Source organism: Coregonus lavaretus (genome assembly GCF_964263955.1).
Source record: "Coregonus lavaretus genome assembly, chromosome: 4".
NCBI lineage: Eukaryota > Metazoa > Chordata > Actinopteri > Salmoniformes > Salmonidae > Coregonus > Coregonus lavaretus.
Genome location: NC_139991.1, coordinates 33,954,170 through 33,972,872, shown reverse-complemented (window position 1 = coordinate 33,972,872; position 18,703 = coordinate 33,954,170). Strand labels below are relative to the sequence as shown.

At 39.8% G+C, this 18,703-nt stretch overlaps 1 protein-coding gene across 1 annotated transcript in view; it reads right to left on the bottom strand.

Moving 5' to 3' along the window:
* LOC311127735 (potassium/sodium hyperpolarization-activated cyclic nucleotide-gated channel 1-like) overlaps window positions 1–18,185 on the bottom strand; it is a gene marked incomplete at both ends in the record, with an annotated part of 218,702 nt that extends 200,517 nt beyond the window's left edge. Inside the window, one exon of the mRNA XM_084159603.1 lies at window positions 17,821–18,185. Coding sequence (XP_084015729.1) covers window positions 17,821–18,185 — 365 coding nt within the window. The remainder of the gene's footprint in view (window positions 1–17,820) is intronic.
* Between the last annotated feature and the right edge of the window lie 518 nt (window positions 18,186–18,703).

Below are 18,703 nucleotides of genomic sequence, written 5' to 3'. Positions count from 1 at the left end.
CTAGGGGGGCCTAGGGATCCGGGGGGACGGGGGTGGTATGCCAATCACTGGGATGACAACCCAACTTGGGATGGGGAGGGGCTTTAGCGGGGGGAATAGTGGAGAACAATTGGAGGGTTACTTAGTAGCAATAAAAATATCATGGTACAGCTATATGGACACTCAATCGCTATGGTATTTTTTATTGGTACATTTACAAACATACTGTATATTATTATAAATAGATTTGAAACCTGTATCTCATTATGGTAAGTGGTGAAATAAGTATAGCCATCATATAATTGGCATATACAGTGGGGGAAAAAAGTATTTAGTCAGCCACCAATTGTGCAAGTTCTCCCACTTAAAAAGATGAGAGAGGCCTGTAATTTTCATCATAGGTACACGTCAACTATGACAGACAAAATGAGAAAAAGAAATCCAGAAAATCACGTTGTAGGATTTTTAATGAATTTATTGGCATATTATGGTGGAAAATAAGTATTTGGTCAATAACAAAAGTTTCTCAATACTTTGTTATATACCCTTTGTTGGCAATGACACAGGTCAAACGTTTTCTGTAAGTCTTCACAAGGTTTTCACACACTGTTGCTGGTATTTTGGCCCATTCCTCCATGCAGATCTCCTCTAGAGCAGTGATGTTTTGGGGCTGTCGCTGGGCAACACAGACTTTCAACTCCCTCCAAAGATTTTCTATGGGGTTGAGATCTGGAGACTGGCTAGGCCACTCCAGGACCTTGAAATGCTTCTTACGAAGCCACTCCTTCGTTGCCCGGGCGGTGTGTTTGGGATCATTGTCATGCTGAAAGACCCAGCCACGTTTCATCTTCAATGCCCTTGCTGATGGAAGGAGGGTTTCACTCAAAATCTCACGATACATGGCCCCATTCATTCTTTCCTTTACACGGATCAGTCGTCCTGGTCCCTTTGCAGAAAAACAGCCCCAAAGCATGATGTTTCCAACCCCATGCTTCACAGTAGGTATGGTGTTCTTTGGATGCAACAGCATTCTTTGTCCTCCAAACATGACGAGTTGAGTTTTTACCAAAAAGTTATATTTTGGTTTCATCTGACCATATGACATTCTCCCAATCCTCTTCTGGATCATCCAAATGCACTTCAGACGGGCCTGGACATGTACTGGCTTAAGCAGGGGGACACGTCTCGCACTGCAGGATTTGAGTCCCTGGCGGCGTAGTGTGTTACTGATGGTTGGCTTTGTTACTTTGGTCCCAGCTCTCTGCAGGTCATTCGTATTTCGATTCGTATTTCCAAGATGGCAGCATGTCAAGTCGTTTGTCAAGTCGTTTGTTTGTGACTAGTACATTTTAACCTACTAATAATCTATTTATTTATGGTTGCGTAACTTCGTTGTTGCGTAGTGCAAACTATTTTATTTTTGCTGGTGTAAAGATCACGGGTCCTCCTCAACTCGGAACTTCATTACTTGAAGTTTACCAAAGTAACCCTATCTCTGGCTGGCCTGAGTTCCTCGTTAGTCCGCGGAGTGTCTTGTCCGAGCTGCTCCTTGCTCTTCGCCTGGCTGTCAGTGGCAGCTCAACCCGTTCTCTCTATCGCCCTCAACACCCAATCTACTCACACGCGCAAACACTCACATTGACTCACATACACGCTGTCCCTCTCTCCACTTACCTTCGTTGGCCTCTTGTTTTTTGGTCAGAGAAAATGACAATTTACGTGGTATTGCTTTGTGCACTGACTTTATTGAACTCTGGAGAAAACAAACATTGTCGCAGGGTGAGTACATCTGACAATGTACTCTCGCGTCCATTAGACATTTTGTCTGCAGGAACTCGCTCTTTTTCACTCGGTCCACTCGTCCAAGTGCCGATGCATTTGTGGCATGATGTGAACAGTACGAATTTGTGTCACTACCAAAGTCTAATGGTTTTAAATGACTGTTTTGTATTGTCTGGAAACTCACTTGTAGAATTCGCTTGCAGTAGGTCTCTTAAAAAAGAGAAGCCGTGCAAGGTTATTAAACAGAGGTGCCTAGTTATTCTTCTGTTGTTGATATCAGGTAACGTGCAACCTAACCCTGGCCCTGATATGCAATGTCTCCAAACCCCCTCTGATTTTAAATCAAGATCTGGTTTTGGTATTTTTCATTTAAATGTACGCAGCCTGTTGTCAAAAATTGATGGGGTTAGGATTTGGGCTAAATCAACTGATGCTGATGTAATTGTGTTTTCGGAAACCTGGCTCAGCAAGTCTATTTTTGATAAGGATATTTGTATAAGTGGTTACAATGTTTATCGTGCAGATCGGGTTAAGAAAGGTGGGGGTGTGGCTATATATGTAAAATCTAAATTCCATGTAAGTGTGGCAAAGTCTGAAACTATTTGTAAACAGTTGGAATTTCTTGCTTTGAATATTGAGGTTTCAAAGGGCCTCTCTATAACTGTGATTGGCTGTTATAGACCCCCCTCTGCTCTTGGTGATGCATTTTCTTCTTTGACGCACCTTATGTCTAAACTTCTTTACAGTGAAATGATCTTGATTGGTGATCTCAACTGGTGTTGGTTAAAGCCGGTGTCAGATGATTTAAAAATGTTTTGTAATTCTATGAATCTTACCCAGTTGATTAATTCACCCACTCGCCCAAATCTTAAATGCCCTGATAAATCTACCCTGATTGATTTGATATTGACAAATGTTCCACATAAATATTCTGCGGTTGGTGTTTTTTGTAATGATTTAAGTGACCATTGTGCTGTTGTTGCTGTTAGAAATACTAAGGTTCCAAAGACAAATCCACGTTTTATTCGTAAGAGAAATTTGAAGTGTTTTAATGAGCAGGCTTTCTTTCATGATTTGTTTTATTTTGACTGGAGCAAGATTGAGCTTATCCCTGATGTGGAAACTGCCTGGATATTCTTTCATGATGGTTTTTTCCAAATAGTAAACAAACATGCACCATTCCGCAGGTTCAGGGTTAAAGGGCGGGATAATCCATGGTTTTCTTCTGAGCTGTCTTGTATTATTCACGACCGTAATCTAGCCTGGGCTAAAGCAAGGAAATCTTGTTCTGATGCTGATTGGCTTATTTTTAGGCAGTTAAGAAACAAGTGTTATTTTCTTCTCAGGAAGGCCAAGTCTGAATATTTTATGTCTGTTACCACTGATAACCTGAATGACCCTAGAAAGTTTTGGAATGCTATTAAGTCTATGTCTGGTAACAGTAATGTTAATGAATTACCGTCATGTGTTTTGAAGGACTCTGTTGCTATATATGACAAAACTGAAATGCTGAATTGTTTCAATGAGCACTTTGTATCATCTGGTAGGCTGTTTGATTCAGTGTCCTCTGTCTCTGTACAACCCTGTGTGGATGAACCAGTGTCCTCTGTCTCTGTACAACCCTGTGTGGATGAACCAGTGAGAGCTGGTCAAACTTTTAGTTTTCTGCCATTCTCAGTGCAGGTGGTACATAAAGCCCTGAAATCCTTAGATCAAAGAAAGCCTGCAGGTCCTGATCTTTTGGATCCCTGCTTTTTAAATCTGGCAGCTGATTTCATAGCTGAACCACTTACATATCTGTTCAATCTAACCCTGGAATGTAATGAAATTCCAAAGATCTGGAAATCAGCATTTGTCCTACCACTTTTAAAAGGGGGAGATCCAACTCTTTTAAATAATTATAGGCCAATCTCAAAGCTGTCACCCCTGGTGAAAATACTTGAAACCCTTGTAAGTGAACAGCTAAAATAGTTTTTATTTACTAACTCTATTTTATCAATGTATCAATCGGGCTTCAGGAAGAAGCATAGCACAATTACAGCAGCCATGAAGGTTTTAAATGATATCACTGAAGCCCTTGACAAAAAACAGCACTGTGTCTCACTTTTTATTGATCTCTCTAAGGCTTTTGATACAGTTGATCATGCTATACTAAGGCAGAGATTGTTGAGTGTAGGTCTTTCGGAGCATGCAGTTGCATGGTTTGCTAACTATCTGTCTGATAGAACTCAGTGCACTCAATTTGATGGGCTTATGTCTGTTAAATTGTCTGTCCTGAATGGTGTGCCCCAGGGCTCTGTACTTGGTCCTCTCTTATTCACTATTTATATTAATGATTTAGACAAAAATGTCCAAAATGCACAACTTCATTTTTATGCTGATGATACTGTTATTTACTGTTGTGCCTCATCTCTTACAAAAGCTTTCCAGAACTTGCAAACTGCTTTTTATACTGTTCAACATACCTTGTGTCAATTGAAGCTTATCCTCAATACTGACAAAACTAAACTAATGGTGTTTTCTAATGCAAGAAATAGACCTCTGAACCTTTCACCTGTTACTACCTGTCAGGGCAAGGAGATTGAGGTTGTAACCTCATATAAATATCTTGGAATTCTAATTGATGACGGCCTCTCTTTTAAATTGCATATTCAACAATTTACAAAAAAATTGAAGCTGAAATTGGGATTTTATTTTAGGAATAAGGCCTGTTTTTCTTTTGAAGCCAGAAGGAGGCTAGTATCAGCTACATTTATGCCTTTACTAGACTATGGGGATATTTTATATATGAATGCTTCCGCTCAGTGTTTGAGATCAATTGACACTCTTTATCATGGTACTTTGAGATTTATTTTAAACTGCAAAACCCTTACGCACCACTGTACTTTGTATACCAGGGTTGGCTGGCCTTCTCTAGTCACTCGTAGGCTCAGTCACTGGTATACTTTTATTTACAAAGCCATTTTGGGTTTACTACCTTTTTATTTGGGCATTTTTATTGTTCAGAAATGTGGTGGGTACTCTCTTCGTTCACTGGACTTTATCCTGCTAACTGTTCCAAATGTCCGAACTGAATTTGGTAAAAGGTATTTTATGTACTCTGCGCCATCGTCTTGGAACACCTTACAAAATAATTTTAAACTGGAAGAACTTGTCCCGATTGGTGTTTTTAAATCTCTGATGAAGGATTTTGAGGCTGATTCCCTGACCTGTCAATGTTTTTAATTTGCTGTTTTTGATATTGTTATACTCTTGTGAATTCATGAATGGTTTTTACTAGATTACTTGTAGTTTTTCATGTTGTCTGTCTGTAATTTTTTGTAATGACTTGGTGCTGCCTATCTTGGCCAGGACGCTCTTGAAAAATAGATTTTAAATCTCAATGAGCCCTTCCTGGTTAAATAAAGGTTAAATAAATAAATAAAATAAATTCACTAGGTCCCCCCGTGTGGTTCTGGGATTTTTGCTCACCGTTCTTGTGATCATTTTGACCCCACGGGGTGAGATCTTGCGTGGAGCCCCAGATCGAGGGAGAATATCAGTGGTCTTGTATGTCTTCCATTTCCTAATAATTGCTCCCACAGTTGATTTCTTCAAACCAAGCTGCTTACCTATTGCAGATTCAGTCTTCCCAGCCTGGTGCAGGTCTACAATTTTGTTTTTGGTGTCCTTTGACAGCTCTTTGGTCTTGGCCATTGTGAAGTTTGGAGTGTGACTGTTTGAGGTTGTGGACAGGTGTATTTTATACTGATAACAAGTTCAAACAGGTGCCATTAATACAGGTAACGAGTGGAGGACAGAGGAGCCTCTGAAAGAAGAAGTTACAGGTCTGTGAGAGCCAGAAATCTTGCTTGTTTGTAGGTGACCAAATACTTATTTTCCACCATAATTTGCAAATAAATTCATTAAAAATCCTACAATGGGATTTTCTGGATTTTTTTTCCTCAATTTGTCTGTACCTATGATGAAAATTACAGGCCTCTCTCATCTTTTTAAGTGGGAGAACTTGCACAATTGGTGGCTGACTAAATACTTTTTTTCCCCACTGTACATTACTCTTACTAAATTTCCACGTGGGCGAGGATATTGGAAATTTAATCAAAGCCTATTGGATGATAACTTGTTTTTAACTAGGACAGAGGAATTTATAACTGATTTTTTCCGACATAACATAGGTTCAACAAATACCCTTACTGTATGGGACACTTTTAAATGTGCCTTTAGAGGCCATGAAATGCAGTACTCATCTCGACAACTAAAGCAATTTAGGTCAAAAGAGTCCATACTAACAAAGGAAATAGAAGGTCTAACAGAACAGATAGATAGCAAAAAAAAAAACTCTAACATAGAGGCTCAGAATAAATTAGAGGAAAAACAAAAAGTAATGGAGAAACTTATTCAAGAAAGATAAAGTGTAATATATTATAAAAATAAAGCAAACTGGATAGAATATGGGGAAATATGCTCCAAATTCTTTTTAAATCTTTAACATAGAAATGTAACCAAAAATTATTTAATGAAACTGGTTACAATTGACGGAGTCACCCATGATTCACCAAATTATATTTTGAAGGAGGAAGCAAAGTACTTTAAGCATATATTTTCGTTTCAGTCGCCTCCATCTCCTCTAACTGAAGCTAATTGTAGGGATATTTTTTCTATTGATCATGTAAAATTAACAGCCATACAGAAAGACTCATGTGAAGGTGAAATTACAGAGGAGGAACTTCTGGATGCAATTAAAGACTTTAAGTCCGGGAAAACTCCAGGGTTGTATGGCATACCAGTCGAGGTATACCAAACCTTTTTTGAAATACTCAGAGGACCGTTATTAGCATGTTTTAACCACTCCTATGTAAATGGTAGATTATCAGACACTCAAGAAGAAGGTCTGATTTCATTATTACTGAAGCAGGATACAAGTGGAAAATATAAAGATCCAGTCCATTTAAAAAAATTGGAGGCCCCTTACACTTCGGTGTTGTGATGCAAAAATTCTAGCAAAATGTATAGCGCATAGAATTAAAAAGGTATTGTCGGACATTATTCATTCTAATCAGACAGGTTTTTTAAATGGCGATACATTGGAGATAATATAAGGCAAGTACTGGAAACAATAGAACTCTATGAAAAATCTGGGAAACCAGGCCTGCTATTCATAGACCACTTTAAAAAGGCATTTGATAAAGTATGACTGGAGTTTATATATAAATGCCTGGAGCATTTCAATTTTGGAGAATGTCTTATAAAATGGGTTAAAATGTATAGTAACCAAAGGTGTAAAATAGTTAATTATGGCTATTTCTCAGAAAGTTATAAACTTTCAAGAGGTGTAAAACAAGGTTGTCCACTATCGGCATATCTATTTATTATCAACAATAATATCAAGGGATTAGAAATTCAGGGCTTAAAAACAAAGGTGTCATTGTACGCTGATGATTCATGTTTTCTTTTAAATCCACAACTTGAATACTTCCACAGCCTCATAGAGGATCTAGATACATTTCTTCCCTCTCTGGATTACAACCAAATTATGATAAATGTACTATATTACGTATTGGATCACTACAAAATACAATTCTTACATGACCATGCACTGTTGAAGTCGGACATTTACATACACCTTAGCCAAATACATTTAAACTCAGTTTTTCACCATTCCTGTGTATGTAAACTTCCGACTTCAACTGTAGTTTACCAATAAAATGGTCTGATGGTGATGTGGATATACTCGGAATACATATCCCAAATGAAATAAATGATCTCACTCCAATACATTTTAATAGAAAGCCAGCAAAAATAGTTAAGATCTTGCTACCATGGAAAGGTAAATACCTGTCTATTTGTGGAAAAATAACCCTGATTAACTCTTTAGTATTATCCCAATTTACCTATTTGCTTATGGTCTTGCCTACGCCTAGCGAACAGTTTTTTAAATTATATGAGAAAAAAATATTCCATTTTAATTGAAACAGCATGCAAGACAAAATTAAATGGGCCTATTTATATAATGAATATGAATTCGGAGGACAGAAATTATTAAATATTAAAGCATTAGACCTATCACTAAAAGTTTCAGTCATACAAAAGTTATACGTAAATCGGAACTGGTTCTCTAGCAAATTAGTAAGATTGTCTCATATTCAAGAATGGCCTTTTTCCCTTTTTCAGATTACAACCTCTCACTTTCAGTTATTTGAAAGGTAAATCATCTCCCAAATATCACTATTTCTAAAAAAACAAAACATTGAAACTTGGTTGCAATTTCAATTTAATCCTCCAGAAACGACAGAACAAATAATGAAACAAATATTGTGGTTAAACTCAAATCTACTAATTGATAAAAAGCCAGTATTTTTTGAAAGAATGTTTAAAAAATGTATAATCTTCGTAAATGATATCATAGGTAGGACTTCTTGAAGTCGGAAGTTTAAATACACCTTAGCAAAATACATTTATACTCAATTTTTCACAATTCCTGACATTTAATCCTAAGAATTCCCTGTTTTAAATCAGTTAGGATCAGCACTTTATTTTAAGAACGTTAAATGTCAGAATAATAATAGAGAGAATGATTTATTTCAGCTTTTATTTATTTAATCACATTTTTTTCAGAGGTTTTGGCTGATTTCTTTTGATTTTCCCATGATGTCAAGCAAAGAGGCACCGAGTTTGAAGATAGGCCTTGAAATACATCCACAGGTACACCTCCAATTGACTGAAATTATGTCAATTAGCCTATCAGACATAATTTTCTGGAATTTTCCAAGCTGGTTAAAGGCACATCCAACTTAGTGTATGTAAACGTCTGACCCACTGGAATTGTAATACAGTGAATTATAAGTGAAATAATCTGTCTGTAAACAATTGTTGGAAAAATTACTTGTGTCATGCACAAAGTAGATGTCCTAACCGACTTGCCAAAACTATAGTTTGTTAACAAGAAATGTGTGTAGTGGTTGAAAAACAAGTTTTAATGACTTCATTAAACTTGCTACTTCAACTGTATGTCGCACATGCAGCTAACAAAAACATGTGGAAATGTCTGCTCTACCCAAAATTACAACCAAATAATTGCAGCATTTCCGCAAAAATGGAAGAGGAAAGTGGAAGGGGGAAAAAGTAAGGAACTTGTCTGTCAGCCCTGCATTGAAGAACATAATTGGTTAAAGAAAATTGTGATAAATAAAAAAGTATACCAGTTTCATTTAAGGACCAAAGGATTGACAGCCGTCCCAAATAGATTGCAAAATTGTTGGGAAGAGATTTTTGACGTACCGATTCCATGGCATAGTGTTTATGAACTGATACGCAAACGACGCCGGATACAAAACTTAGAATTTTTTAATTACAATTATTATACAAAATTCTTGCTACCAATAGAATGTTATTTATATGGGGGATACAATCCTCCCAACCCTGCAGATTTTGCTGCGAAGAGACAGAATCATTAGATAATTTGTTTTGGTACTGTCCATTTGTGGCTTGTTTTTGGTCACATGTCCGGGAAAGGATGAAGGATTGCAATATTTACCTGGCGCTAACCCTGCCGATAGCACTACTGGGTGATCTGAAAAGTCATAGTCAATCGATCAATAATATAATAATACTTTTAGCAAAAATGTTTATTTTCAATTTACAATCTGTAGAAACAATGAGAATAGAAGGGTTCAAAACTTTTGTGAAAAGTCACAGTACAGTTGAAAAATATATGGCAAATAGAAATCCAATACGGATGGTGTTAAGAGATAGATGGGAGGTGTTAAATGGAGCTGAAGGATGGGACTAATAACAACTAACAACAACTAATAACAGCAAGATAACTAATGTAGGGCATGCTGTGTCCATAATAAGTTATAGGTTGAGAGCTTTTGTGAAGGAGCACAGTTGGAGAGATATGGCATATAGAAGCAAACCGGATGGACATTATGAAAATGATCGGAGAGGTTGAGGGTAGAGGAAGTTCAGGAGTAAAAACAAACAAAATAGAATTATTGTAAAATTGACTGTGTCCATAAAATTTATTTAATATGTATAAGTTAAGGGGGGGGGGGGGGGGGGGGGGGTAGAAGGATTACTTTATCCTATCCCAGATATTCCTTAAAGAGGTGGGGTTTCAAATGTCTCCGGAAGGTGGTGAGTGACTCCGCTGTCCTGGCGTCGTGAAGGGAGCTTGTTCCACCATTGGGGTGCCAGAGCAGCAATATATATATATGTGAGTGTATGTATGTATGTATGTATGTATGTATGTATGTATGTATGTATATGTATTTATATGTATGTATGTGTATATGTACAGTGAGGGGGAAAAAGTATTTTTATCCCCAGCTGATTTTGTACGTTTGCCCACTGACAAAGAAATGATCAGTCTATAATTTTAAAGGTAGGTTTATTTGAACAGTGAGAGACAGAATAACAACAACAAAATCCAGAAAAACGCATGTCAAAAATGTTATAAATTGATTTGCATTTTAATGAGGGAAATAAGTGTTTTACCCACTCTCAATCAGAAAGATTTCTGGCTCCCAGGTGTCTTTTATACAGGTAACGAGCTGAGATTAGGAGCACACTCTTAAAGGGAGTGCTCCTAATCTCAGTTTGTTACCTGTATAAAAGACACCTGTCCACAGAAGCAATCAATCAATCAGATTCCAAACTCTCCACCATGGCCAAGACCAAAGAGCTCTCCAATGATGTCAGGGACAAGATTGTAGACCTACACAAGGCTGGAATGGGCTACAAGACCATCGCCAAGCAGCTTGGTGAGAAGGTGACAACAGTTGGTGCGATTATTCGCAAATGGAAGAAACACAAAAGAACTGTCAATCTCCCTCGGCCTGGGGCTCCATGCAAGATCTCACCTCGTGGAGTTGCAATGATCATGAGAACGGTGAGGAATCAGCCCAGAACTACACGGGAGGATCTTGTCAATGATCTCAAGGCAGCTGGGACCATAGTCACCAAGAAAACAATTGGTAACACACTACGCCGTGAAGGACTGAAATCCTGTAGCGCCCGCAAGGTCCCCCTGCTCAAGAAAGCACATATACAGGGCCGTCTGAAGTTTGCCAATGAACATCTGAATGATTCAGAGGAGAACTGGGTGAAAGTGTTGTGGTCAGATGAGACCAAAATCGAGCTCTTTGGCATCAACTCAACTCGTCGTGTTTGGAGGAGGAGGAATGCTGTCTATGACCCCAAGAACACCATCCCCACCGTCAAACATGGAGGTGGAAACATTATGCTTTGGGGGTGATTTTCTGCTAAGGAGACGGGACAACTTCACCTCATCAAAGGGACGATAGACGGGGCCATGTACCGTCAAATCTTGGGTGAGAACCTCCTTCCCTCAGCCAGGGCATTGAAAATGGGTCGTGGATGGGTATTCCAGCATGACAATGACCCAAAACACACGGCCAAGGCAACAAAGGAGTGGCTCAAGAAGAGGCACATTAAGGTCCTGGAGTGGCCTAGCCAGTCTCCAGACCTTAATCCTATATAAAATCTTTGGAGGGAGCTGAAGGTTCGAGTTGCCAAACGTCAGGCAAACCTTAATGACTTGGAGAAGATCTGCAAAGAGGAGTGGAACAAAATCCATCCTGAGATGTGTGCAAACCTGGTGGCCAACTACAAGAAACGTCTGACCTCTGTGATTGCCAACAAGGGTTTTGCCACCAAGTACTATGTCATGTTTTGCAGAGGGGTCAAATACTTATTTCCCTCATTAAAATGCAAATCAATTTATAACATTTTTGACATGCGTTTTTCTGGATTTTTGTTGTTGTTGTTATTCTGTCTCTCACTGTTCAAATAAACCTACCATTAAAATTATAGACTGATCATTTCTTTGTCAGTGGGCAAACTTACAAAATCAGCAGGGGATCAAATACTTTTTTTCCCCTCACTGTATGTGTATGTATATATATATATATATAAACTCAGCAAAAAAAGAAATGTCCTCTCATTGTCAACTGCGTTTATTTTCAGCAAATTTAACATGTGTAAATATTTGTATGAAAATAACAAGATTCAACAACTGAGACATAAACTGAACAAGTTCCACACTCATGTGACTAACAGAAATTGAATAATGTGTCCCTGAACAAAGGGGGGATCAAAATCAAAAGTAACAGTCAGTATCTGATGTGGCCACCAGCTGCTTTAAGTACTGCAGTGCATCTCCTCATCATGGACTGCACCAGATTTGTCAGTTCCTGCTGTGAGATGTTACCCCACTCTTCCACCAAGGCACCTGCAAGTTCCCGGACATTTCTGGGGGGAATGGCCCTAACCCTCATCCTCCGATCCGGGCTCTTCGCTGGCCATGGCAGAACACTGACATTCCTGTCTTGCAGGACATCAAGCACAGACCGAGCAGTATGGCTGGTGGCATTGTCATGCTGGAGGGTCATGTCAGGATGAGCCTGCAGGAAGGGTACCACATGAGGGAGGAGAATGGCTTCCCTGTAACGCACATCGTTGAGATTGCCTGAAATGACAACAAGCTCACTCCGATGATGATATGACACACCGTCCCAGACCATGACAGACCCCCCACCTCCAAATCGATCCCGCTCCAGAGTACAGGCCTCGGTGTAACGCTCATTCCTTCGACGATAAACGCGAATCCGACCATCATCCCTGGTGAGACAAAACCGCGACTCGTCAGTGAAGAGCGCTTTCTGCCAGTCCTGTCTGGTCCAGCGGCGGTGGGTTTGTGCCCATAGGCGACGTTGTTGCCGGTGATGTCTGGTGAGGCCCTGCCTTACAACAGGCCTACAAGCCCTCAGTCCAGCCTCTCTCAGCCTATTGCGGACAGTCTGAGCCCTGATGGAGGGATTGTGCGTTCCTGGTGTAACTCGGGCCGTTGTTGTTGCCATCCTGTACCTGTCCCGCAGGTGTGATGTTCGGATGTACCGATCCTGTGCAGGTGTTGTTACACGTGGTCTGCCACTGCGAGGACGATCAGCTGTCCATCCTGTCTCCCTGTAGTGCTGTCTTAGGCGTCTCACAGTACGGACATTGCAATGTATTGCCCTGGCCACATCTGCAGTCTTCATGCCTCCTTGCAGCATGCCTAAGGCACGTTCATGCAGATGAGCAGGGACCCTGGGCATCTTTCTTTTGGTGTTTTTCAGAGTCAGTAGAAAGGCCTCTTTAGTGTCCTACGTTTTCATAACTGTGACCTTAATTGCCTAATGTCTGTAAGCTGTTAGTGTCTTAACGACCATTCCACAGGTGCATGTTCATTAATTGTTTATGGTTCATTGAACAAGCATGGGAAACAGTGTTTAAACCCTTTACAATGAAGATCTGTGAAGTTATTTGGATTTTTACAAATTATCTTTTTTTGCTGAGTTTATATATTTATATATATATATATATATATATATATATATATATATATATATATATATATATATATATATATATATATATATATTTGTGAGAAAGAAAAAGATGGGGGATTGGAAGTGATGTAGACAATTACATTGATGGAAGTTACAATCTATCTTCAATATTAAAGCTGATCTACCCCCAAAAAATTCAAATAAAAAATAAATCTGTCTCGTCCAGGACCGGAGTCTACGCAGACCGTTGCACCATAGCCAACTAGAGCTACAGTAGGCCTTTATGCAAACCAGCCATTTGCCACACAGGCCTGCCATCATTCACTTTGAACTGGACTGTGGGTTTACAGGCAGTTGCAACAGTGCGACTTTAGATCACTAGAACGCCTTCGCCAAAAGCCACAAAATACACCTGAATGGATTTCTGCAAATATGTCAATACCACGGGAGTCCTCTTACATTTGGGAAGTTTACAGTCCTATTGATCAAACAACCATGAAAAAGTAGGCTCTCTCTCCCTCAGTTATGCACGTCAACAAGATCAACAACTAATGCTAGCCAGAGCAAGATGAGCTAAAATCTAACGAAGGAATATTAGATAAACTCTCAAACCTTTTCAGCTAGTTGGCCGTCAAATTTACACTGATAAACTACGGGGAATTGTAGCCTACTCGTCCTTCTGCAGCTTGCCTGCAATCAAGCACCCAAGCTAATTGGCTAAAGTTAGCCAGCTTACTAGCTAGCTACTTCCAGACAAAAATGAGCGAACACGTCACTCTGACCATTTTACTCACCCTAGCAGAGCTGGTTAGCTAGGCTGTTTAAATGTTATCTAAAGCGTTTGTGACTATTACTTTTTTTTGCCTAAGTTTACTGACACCGGTCATATTCAGCCGGTGTTGCGCGTTAGTAAATTAATCAGTTATTCTACGCTCTGGCACACTCAGACGAGAGTGCTCTGAAATTGGAGTAATAGCCAGATTGAATTTGCGAACACAAGAGATATGCTAACTGGATAACAGCCATTCAAGTTCTTGTTAGTTAAATGACACCTGCATCTCTACCTGTGTATAGCCACCGAAAAGCAATATGACATGACATCCAATGACATGAAATGACATCCTCCTAGCATCTAGCTAGCTATCTAACATTAGGCTCTGTGTTTTTAGCTTGCTACATAAATATACTGAACAAAAATGTAAACGCAACATGCAACAATTTCAAAGATTTTACTGAGTTACAGTTCATATAAGGAAATCAGTCAAATGAAATACATTCATTAGGCCCTAATCTATGGATTTCACATAACTAGGCAAGGGCGCAGCCATGCGTGGGCCTGGGAGGGCATAGGGGAGCCAGGCCCAGTTTTTCCCCACAAAAAGGCTTTATTACAGACAGAAATACAGCCACCTCCAACATCGTTTTAGAGAATTTGGCAGTACGTCAAATCCGGATGTGGAGGTCCTGGGCTGGTGTGGTTACATTTACATTTACATTTTAGTCATTTAGCAGACGCTCTTATCCAGAGCGACTTACAGGAGCAATTAGGGTTACGTGCCTTGCTCAAGGGCACATCGACAGACTTTTCACCTAGTCGGCTCGGGGTCTGCGGTTGTGAGGCCAGTTGGACGTGCTGCCAAATTCTCTAAAATGACGTTGGAGGCGGCTTATGGTAGAGAAATTAACATTCAGTTCTCTGGCAACAGCTCTGGTGGACATCCCTGCAGTCAGCATGCCAACTGCATGCTCCCTCAAAACTTGAGACATCTGTAGCATTGTGTTGTGTGATAAAACTGCACATTTTAGAGTGGCATTTTATTGTCCCCAGCACAAGGTGCACCTGTGTAATGATCATGCTGTTTAATAAGCTTCTTGATATGCCACACCTGTCAGGTGGATGGATTATCTTAGCAAAGGAGAAATGCTCACTAACGGGGATGTAAACAAATTAGTGCTCAACATTTGAGAGAAATAAGCTTTTTGTGCGTATGGAACATTTCTGGGATATTTTCTTTCAGCTCATAAAATTTGGGACCAACACTTTACATGTTGCGTTTATATTTTTCTTCAGCATAAATATGCTAGCCTATTAGCCACGTGATGACTGACTTGTGATCATTGCCCTTGCTAGTTTGATTGTATTTACATTACCAACCTTAGTTACATTAGTCGGTTTTGTCCAAAATATTGAGTCATTGAAACTGAAACAGTGCATCCCGAATGGAGGCAGCAAACAATGTACCAGGCCAGCTGTGTTTTACAACCTGATAGCAATATGTTTTGGACTACCGAGAAATGTATTGATGAATTATATTAATCATGCATTGAACTGCATCCATGTATTCTGCCAACATTCCTTAGTGTACGTCATGGAATGTTGAGTCAAATAGAACCTATTTTTAAAACCAATTATAAAGTTGGTTTTGTAGCATAAACTGGGAATTTGATATGTTTGACTGATATTATGGATTGTCTGTTTGTTTCATATCTGCAAAGTAGTTAAAAACACTGTCAGTTCCACTTTAAAGCGGGGACTCTTGCTTTAAAGTGGTCTAACAGTCTAAAAAAAACGATACTAATAGTTGTTAATAAGCAGTCATGCATATCACCACATTGGTCCAGATATGCCTTTTGTGTATATTATCACAGAAAGGTAGATCACAAAATTGTTTTGGGGTCTGCTATAACCTAAAGTAAGCTCATGTAGTAGTTCTAATCCTGGTTCACCTTCGTTCTACTGACAGACAGACGTTCTAGACGCACTGTGACCCCTCCCATATTTGCGATGCAGGCAATGTGTTTAGCAGCCAAATATCTCCCAAACTACACCATAAAGTTTGAGTTTTTCTCTTGATGACATACAATATCTATGAGAAGAGAAGTGTATCCTAAAGTGGTGGACAGTGTTTGTAAAAAACAAAACAAAAAAACCAACCTTTTCAGTCATAACATCTCTCATAATAGATAATTGTATTATGTGTATAGTAGTAGGCTAGCAGAGGCAGAGTAGCACTTCAGCACCATGGACAGCGACAAGTTAAAGTTAAGTCAATACTTTAGATTATTATAACAGGGAAGGGGAGTCACCTCACCATCCATTCAACTCTACCGGGGGACACCGGTGGAAGGGAAGGCAGAACCAACTATGCTGTGTTAAATTGGTGAACTTAAAATGTAGCATATTGGGTATGGAAAATGTGTTTTTTAGCAGAGGTCATAACGGTGTATTTACATGTGAAACACTCTCTCACTGCACTTGGTTACAGCTATGACAGGAAGTGACTTTTCCATAGCAGGCTTGGATACCTTATGCTGCAGGTTAGGAAAATGAATGTAGAAGGTTAGGAGATTGAGGTTAAGGTTAGGGAAATGGTTAGGGTTAGCAAAAATGCTCTCCTAACCTGTTAGGAAAGTCACTTCTGGTCAGAGCTGTATTGAAGTGGCTTGAAAAGAGTGTGTCCCGTATTTACATAGATGTCAATGCTCAGGAAGTGTAGCCTAGACAGAGTGTAGATTCATCCATATTCACATGACACTGCAATGTTTATACAACACACAATACAAAGCTGGGGTGTTACTGAACAGATGAGGCAGGTTATGAATGCTTCCATTTGACGAGATTATATTCGAGAATATTATTTTAATTTCTCAGGAGAGGTTTCTTTCAGTCTCTCAAACAAACATTCCACTGACTGACAGTCACCCAAATAATAATTTGCAGCATTCAATCTGGCTCATTCTGTTATTTCTGTCAATGCGCAGTATTAGGTCGTTTCTATGCAGTCAAAGAAATGTCAGAGACACACTGTGCGTGAGGATGGCACTTTAAATAATACAAATATTTCTGGAGCAATGTCTACACAAGCCCATTAACCACTTATCTCAAACTCTATCCAATTGAATTACCTAAAACAAAGCAAGCAATTAGGTTTATCATACGACGAATCTTGTTGTAATAGGTTAATATATCCCTAAAAACAAATATGCAAATTGCATCACGTTATTTCTGCGCTGTTCTACGTGGATTTATGTTTGATGGAGGTGTAATATCTGTCCATTATTCACGGTTTTGCAGGCGGGCTCCCTTTAACTGTTCAAACGACTGGTGTTTGAATTCATCCCTTCCCCTGTATGCTCTTTTTATTTGATGCGGATAATCAATGTTTATTTATTTATCTCTCTCCGTATTCTCTGTTGTCGTTTCTCGCTAGAATGTACCGCATATGTCTATTTTCCATCCAGAGGCCATCCTCAATGATCCTCACTGATCCTCGTCGTCGTTTCATCATTGCAGGCAGGGCTATGTTTACAATCCTGATGTTCCCACCTTACTTTCATGGCTTATTATAGATCCGCATATGCCGCAATAAAAACTGCTGTTATGTGGAAAACAATTCGTATTTGTGTATTCATCTCTTGACATTCACCATCCTTTTTCCAAGGACATCTCGTGGACTCATCTATTGCTTGTCTTCCATATTAGAATAATGGAAAATGTGAATACGATCACAATTTGATAGGTAAAACAATCAACGTCTCTATAATTGCCTCAAGAACGAATACAGATTACCCTACACATAGGACAATGCGTAACGTACACGCACTGATTACATAGTGATGTGGTGTCTTGTGGACCTGGCTGTGTGGGTGAATGGACGGCATGGTAAAAAAATAATAATAGACGAGAAGGTGTCTTTCCACTCCTTACCTAAAATCGCTATAGGGATGAATGATCCAGTATCCCGCCGTTTGGACCCTTTCTTGCTCTTTCTCAACGGCTTTCTGACTGCCGAACATTCGCAGGGAGAACTTATTGACGCCAGGCTGCATCATCGCTCCAAATTGCCTCTGCATAAAGCCATGTCGGTCCCCGGACCCGTCTAGATCGTCGAACCCGACCAAGGCTTCCTCTTGGTCCCCCTTGAAGCCCACCGAGTTCGCGTGGTCCCCTGCTTTCATGTTCTGGCTCCCCATATTCTTCTTCTGTATCGAGTCTTGCCTCTGAAATACATTATTCCCATCCGCTTTCTCCACTTCTTTGTTGCTGGAGAACGAATTAGATTTTTCTTCCATGATTTTCTCTAAAACGTACTGTCTCCTGGCTCGGAGGACAGGCTACGCGCAAAACTCAAGAGGACTCGCTGTAAGCTGCCCTGTTTCATTTGATGTCCTTCAACTGCTCGGCTCCGCTGCCTCCTTTGCGAATGCTGCAAACTGAGACAGACTGGGTTTCCTGGGTTACCGCCATCTACCGACTGAACCGGATTTACAGTTCAACCCCTCTCTCGCTCGCGCGGCACTGCGGTTTAACTGGCGCTTGGGCACTTCATTTCCACAATGTGACTCATGATCAGGGGCATTTCTAGGATTTGAAGACATTCAGGGCTTAACCCAAAGCCAGTAGGGGGGTCCAGGGGGCATTTTCCTCCAGAAGGAATTTCAGCAGCTACAGTAAATGCATGAATTTGGTGCACTTTGATATGTACATTGAGAGATTAGATATTTTTCAGGTAACTTGCACCTTCCCACCTGCCACAGCAGACACTGCCAGTACTCAATTACAGTTGCTACTATGGGTCTCTCTACTCTGG